The following is a 5,973-nucleotide window of genomic DNA, read 5'->3' on the forward strand; positions in this document are numbered from 1 at the left end:
CCATCCTTATATAGTGGTCCAGTGAAAAGGGTTACATTGTAACAACTGCTCAGGGTTAGCTAATTGTTCAGACACTGAGGGTTACAGAAGAACACTGACAATGAAGCGTGCGGAAGGGTTGAGAAAATACCCAGGGACGTTCCGCTCTGGTGAATTCACTAATTCTAGCCACAGGGATTTCTGGGCGCATACTAGACTGAAGACTCAATATATTTCATCAGGAACGGCACGCTTCCAAACTTGATTGCGATGACGAATGACCTGCCGTCCCTGCACGTCCAGTTTGAGCATGGTGCGGCCCTTGAACTCCACCACCCTGGCTGGTACTCGACTACCGTTGGATAACTGCAAAGAGACCACTTGTAACACAGGGAACACCGAGCAATCCCAAGAAACTCTGGCTGCTTTTATTTACATCACACGTATGCTCTCCCAACGTGGGAGAGAGAAATGCAGGTCTCCAACATCTCCCTTTTCCTTCGCTTATTAATGAAATCTTAGAATTGTTGCACAAAATTATAACTTCATCGGACCCAACGTCGGATGCGATTCGGGTCTGCCATTCTCGATCAGCTGTCTATCATTCCTTAGTATTATAACGTGAATCTACTAGGAGCCACGATTACTCTGCCGCTTCTTGTGGTTGTCGGGGGATCCTCGCTTGGGGGATTTTCGCTTGCCCGATTTTTGATTTTCTTCGATGACATGGGTGTTTCCCGCGGGGTTTCCCGTGCCCTCTTCCGGCCGACTGTTAACAATGGCTCTTGTTCGTCGTCGCTGAGATCCATGATTTCGATGCCACTCATAGCCATATCTTCGCAAGCGTCATTTTCGCCAATTGGTCCGCTGGAGCTGCCGACCGTTCCTGGATTACCTTCTTCTGGTCGGGCCATGGAGGTGTTTTCCAACGGGGTGTTGAGAGTTTCTGTCTCTATTGAGGCGTTTGTGTTCCGATAGAGCGTTTTGCGTCTACGAAGTCTCGGGAAAGGCACACAGAAGGTTAACGGGCTTGTTCGGATTTGCTGAGCTGGCGTCTGATGGGTGTCGGTGTCTTGTTCCGGAACTTTCCTGAGATGACGCCGATTTCTAACTACTACATTGCCATTACCCTGACGGACGCAGTAAGCTCTGTTGTCTAGAACCTTGGAGATCTCTCCCGCCTCCCATTTTTTCTCAAAACTGAGCGGTTGAATTCTCACTCTGTCGCCCACGTGAAGCGGAGGTAAATCGATCGCCCCTTTGTCGTGATGGGTTTTTTGTTCTTTCCTGCGTTGCTCTATGTGTTCTTTGACGTTTTTCGGTACTCGTGGCAACAGCGCCGCTGGTTCCGTGGGCAATAACGATCGTGTTCTTCGACACAGAAACTTTTGTGCCGGAGATAGACCGTCTCTCTGGGGGGTGTTACGCCATTCTAACAATGCTAGCTCGAGATCAGATCCTTCCAGTGCGGTTTTCTTGACCATTCGCTTCGCTATTTTGACTGCTGATTCTGCTTTGCCGTTGCTTGAGTGGAAGTGCGGCGAACTGCATTCATGTTGTATTTTCCATTGTTTTAGGAAATCTTGGAATGCGCTTGATAGATACCTGGGATCGCTGTCCGTTCTCAGTCTCCTCGGACGTCCATACGCGGCGACGAGCCCTTTGGTGACTTCGAGCACCTGATTGGTTGTCGCCGTCCGACCTAGTTTTGAAAGGTGGAAATAATCACTGTATCCATCCACCGTGACCACGTATTGTTGGCCTTGCCATTCGAACAGATCTTGGTGTATGACGTCCCAAGGATGTTGGGGGATCTCCCCGCTGATGAGTTTTTCTCTTGGTTGCCTGGTGAGGAAAGTTTGACACGAGTGGCAGGCTTCGACCATTGTCTTGATGTCGTTCTTTAGTCCTGGCCACGCTATCACATTCTGAGCTCGCCGAAAGGTTGCCTCGAAGCCCAAATGTGATTTGTGGCATCTCTGAAGCATATCTCTCCGCAGGCTCTTCGGAATGAAACAAGCTTGTCCGATGAATATGATGCTGTGGTCGACACGAAGATCATCTTTGAACGAACCAAGAACCCCATCGATGGGCTCGTTGTTTTGAATCCTTTGTATGAGCTGCATGCATTCGCTGTCTTCTTTCGTATGCCGTCGAATTTCTTCCAGGACTGGGTCGGAAATTTCCGTTCCGTCGTGAACTTTGATCGTACTCAGTTCTAATCGGTACATTGATTCTTTGGGTGTTGTGCCCGATGCGTCCTGTAGGGGCGAACGGCTCAACGTATCTGCGATAATGTTTGTGGATCCCGGAATGTATCGGAGCTTGAGATTGTACCTCTGGAGCGCCAAGCGCATGCGCTGTAGACGTTTTGGACATTTTTTTAGTGGTTTCTCGAATATCCGAACTAAAGGCTTGTGATCTGTTTCGATCGTGATGTCTTTTTTTCCGTATAGTAAGTGGTCCCAGCGGAGACAGCAGGCGACGATGGCCAGGGTTTCTTTTTCCATGGCCACGTATCCTTTTTCTGCCTCCGACAACGCATGCGAGAAGTAGTTTATCGGCTTGTTGTCCTGGAGCATGACGGCTCCAACTCCTAGATCTGAGCTATCCGTTTGGATTACGACCGGTTTGTTCACGTCGAAGTACGCTAACGTCGGTGATTCAGCGAGTCGCTTTTTGATTTTTATGAACGCGTCTTCTTGATTTGACATCCAGGTGAACTGGTTATCTTTCTTGACGATGTCTCTTAACGGAGCGGTGAGTTCAGATAGTTGAGGTATGAATGGAAGATGGTAGTTAACCATCCCCAGAAACCGTTCCACTGCTTTTTTATCTTGCGGCCGCTCCATCTCCAGAATTGCTTTCACCTTCGCCGGATCAGATCTGACTCCATTGTTTGAGATTAAATGTCCCATGTATCGCACTTCCCGAAGACAGAATTGGAGTTTGCGTGGGTTGAATCTCAGTCCCACCGCTCTAGCTCTTTGGAACAGGCTTCTGAGATTTCGATCATGATCCTCTTTTGCCTCCTGGTCCGTTTCTCCGACACCATAAACCAAGGTGTCATCTGCAACGACCAGACAGCCTTTGAGGCCATCATACGCCGCTACCTGTCTTTGCTGATATTCCTCCGGCGCCGAGGAAATTCCTTGCGGCATGCGAAGGTATTTGTACCGACCGATAGGGGTCCAGAAGGTCGTCAGGTCGGTGCATTCTTCGTGAAGTGGGAGTTGAAAGAATCCGTCTTTGGCATCGCATATTGTGAACCATTTGGCACGGGACAGCATTGGGAGATGATCTTCTAAGGTTGGCATCGAGTATCGCGGCCGCCTGATGGCCTTGTTGAGTTCCGCCGGATCTAATGTCACTCTCACGCTGCCGTCTGACTTAGACACAACTACAGCGTTTGAGATCCAGTCCGTGGTATGATCAACTTTTTTAATGATGCCGTCTCTTTCCATGAGCTTGATGCGCTTCACAAAAGCTTCTCTTGTAGCCACCGCCGGTCTTCTCGGGGCGGCTTGAACTGGTCTTGCCGTGGGATCGATTTCAATTCTGACCGGTGGTTCTATGCGTCCGAGTCCTTCAAATACGTCTCCGTATTCTTCCAGCAGTCTTTCTTTCGCTGATTTCACCGTGTCGATCTTGAATGCAGACTGGACGCCTCGATGAAATTTGATGATATTCATCTTGACTGCCGAAACTCCGGAGAGCACTGTGTCGACCTTGTTTTCAATCACATGGAATGGAACTCGATATTTACGCCCATCGAACTCGCAGCTTAAAATGAATTTTCCCATTGATGCTTCGTACATATTGTTGTACACTTTCAGAGATGTTGCTTGCCTTTTGTCTAGAGTTGCCTCAACTCCGTTCGATTCTAGGATTTTTTCGTAGTTCTCGAAACTCATCGCAGAGATCGTCGCTCCAGAGTCGACTTGAACTCGGAGTTGAGTGCCATTTGACAATTTTAACGACGCGAAAAATTTGTTTCCTTTCGCGTTTTTGTTCTTGATGGCGAAAATGTCGTGATCTGTGTTGTAGTCTTCGATTTCGATGGGATATTCGAAGTTATTTCCGAGGTCCGTTTCTTCTTCGAGGAGATGTAGCTGCTGTGGGGATCTGCCCGATCTGCAGACCAATTCGAAGTGGTTCGCTTTTTTGCATTTTTGACATCGGTGTCCGTACGCCGGGCACTTCCGCGGAGGGTGTTGACTGCCGCAGAAAGCGCAAGTCCGTCTGATGGACGCCGGTTGCGGAGCTTCACGCCTCCGATGCTCAGGGGGTTGCTTTCGATGCGGATATCTCGATTTGTTTTCGAAGCTTCTGCTTAATAACTGTTGAATCTGGTCTCCACTTCCTGATTCCGCGCTCCGGAATGTTGGTAAGTGCTCTTTGTTGGCCTCTGTCTGTTTCATCGTTGCGACAACTTTCTCGATAGTCCATTCTTTGTTGACATCCGCTTCGAATATGATTCTTCGGGCAGCTTCGAGGCTGGTGCCGCTGATTAGCTGGTTGGTGATAATTTCCGGATCAGAAGCGAATTTGCATAATTTGACCGCTTTCATGACTCGACTCACGAAATCGGCAACGGATTCGCCTTCACCTTGCTTGAGTTTCGTGAATTGGTGTCGGCGAAAATATATGTTCTCGTGCGGTGCGAACATTTCATCTAGCTTGCTGATCATTCTGCTCAGTGTTTCGCACGGGGTGTCGGCGGCGACACTGCTGTCGTTTGCTTGAATTTCTCCCAGGTTCAAGCTCCGCAAGAGTTGCCGATTGTGATCACCAAAGCATGCTCTGAAGATCGCTATCTGCTTTTTTGGACATTCTCTGAAGAGTTCCTCGACGAAAGCGTAGTCGTCGAAGGCTTCTTTGAAATCTTTCCATGCCTCGCTATTGTCGGCTCCTTGCACCACGCGAAACGGTCCTGGCCGCCTGGAGGTTCGTCGGTCGTCGTCCATCATCTTCTTTTGAGAGTCTCCACTGGATTTCACAGAATATTTCCCGACGTTTTTCTAGCACTAGTTCTTAATCGTCGATTGCGCCATGTAACACAGGGAACACCGAGCAATCCCAAGAAACTCTGGCTGCTTTTATTTACATCACACGTATGCTCTCCCAACGTGGGAGAGAGAAATGCAGGTCTCCAACACCACTTCCCCCCCGACAAAGATTCGATCAAAGGTGCCGATCGTAGTACGCTTTGTAGTCCTGTCATAATCCGAGTCGCAGTGGGTTTTAAGCACCAAGTCGTTTCTTCTGAACCAATCCTCGAAAGTTACGTCTCTCGCCGCGTCTTGAGTGAACCCCCCAACGAGCGACAACGCGTGTGTCAAGTAAGCGGCCCTCTTCACGGGTTCTCTGTCGCTTGTGAGTTCCGACCTGCCCTTGACTCGCTCCGTCAACAGCTTCAATGCCATGATGATCTGCTGTAAATCATCGGGTTCATGCTCGTCTATACTTTCCGAGGCATCCTGATACTCCTGTCTGTCTTGAGTCTTCTTAGCCATTTCCGCACTTGAAGAATATGTAGAAAATGTCGGCTGCGCCAATTGTTAGGTTCTTGGTATGACTAAGCGGTGGGGATCTAAGCCAAGTCGTGGGCTTACACCCTACACTTCGATCGAATTGACCGGCGGGGGCCAGGCATGATTGATATTACGGGACTCTTATAATGGCTTTGCCGAGCAAGTTTGATATAAAGAAGCCCGTATAATGTTTTTTTTGAGGCATATTCGATTCAACATGCCCTTATAAGGGTTTTGCTGGGCATGTTTGATTCAACGATGCCCTCATAAGGGTTTTGCTAGGCATGTTTGATTCAACGATGCACTTATAAAGGTTTTGCGATGCATGCTTGATTCTACGATGCCGTTATAAGGGTTTTGCCAGGCATGTTTGACATTGCGGGACCCTCATAATGGTTTTAAGGGTTTTGCCAGGCATGTTTGATATTACAGGACCCTTATAATGGCTTTGCCGAGCAAG

The 5,973-nt window shown here is 48.7% G+C and overlaps 1 protein-coding gene across 1 annotated transcript; it reads right to left on the minus strand.

Annotated features, from left to right (window-relative positions):
* Nucleotides 1-680: 680 nt before the first annotated feature.
* Nucleotides 681-5,495, minus strand: LOC100905314 (uncharacterized; the record flags this gene model as incomplete). The annotated part of the gene is made up of 2 exons (XM_003738359.1): nt 5,368-5,495; nt 681-4,920 (listed from the first exon to the last, which is right to left on the minus strand). Coding segments are annotated over exons 1-2 (4,368 nt in total), but the record flags the coding sequence as incomplete, so codon positions are not given.
* Between the last annotated feature and the right edge of the window lie 478 nt (nt 5,496-5,973).

This window comes from Galendromus occidentalis, unplaced genomic scaffold (genome assembly GCF_000255335.2).
Source record: "Galendromus occidentalis unplaced genomic scaffold, Mocc_1.1 scf7180000075929, whole genome shotgun sequence".
Lineage (NCBI taxonomy): Eukaryota > Metazoa > Arthropoda > Arachnida > Mesostigmata > Phytoseiidae > Galendromus > Galendromus occidentalis.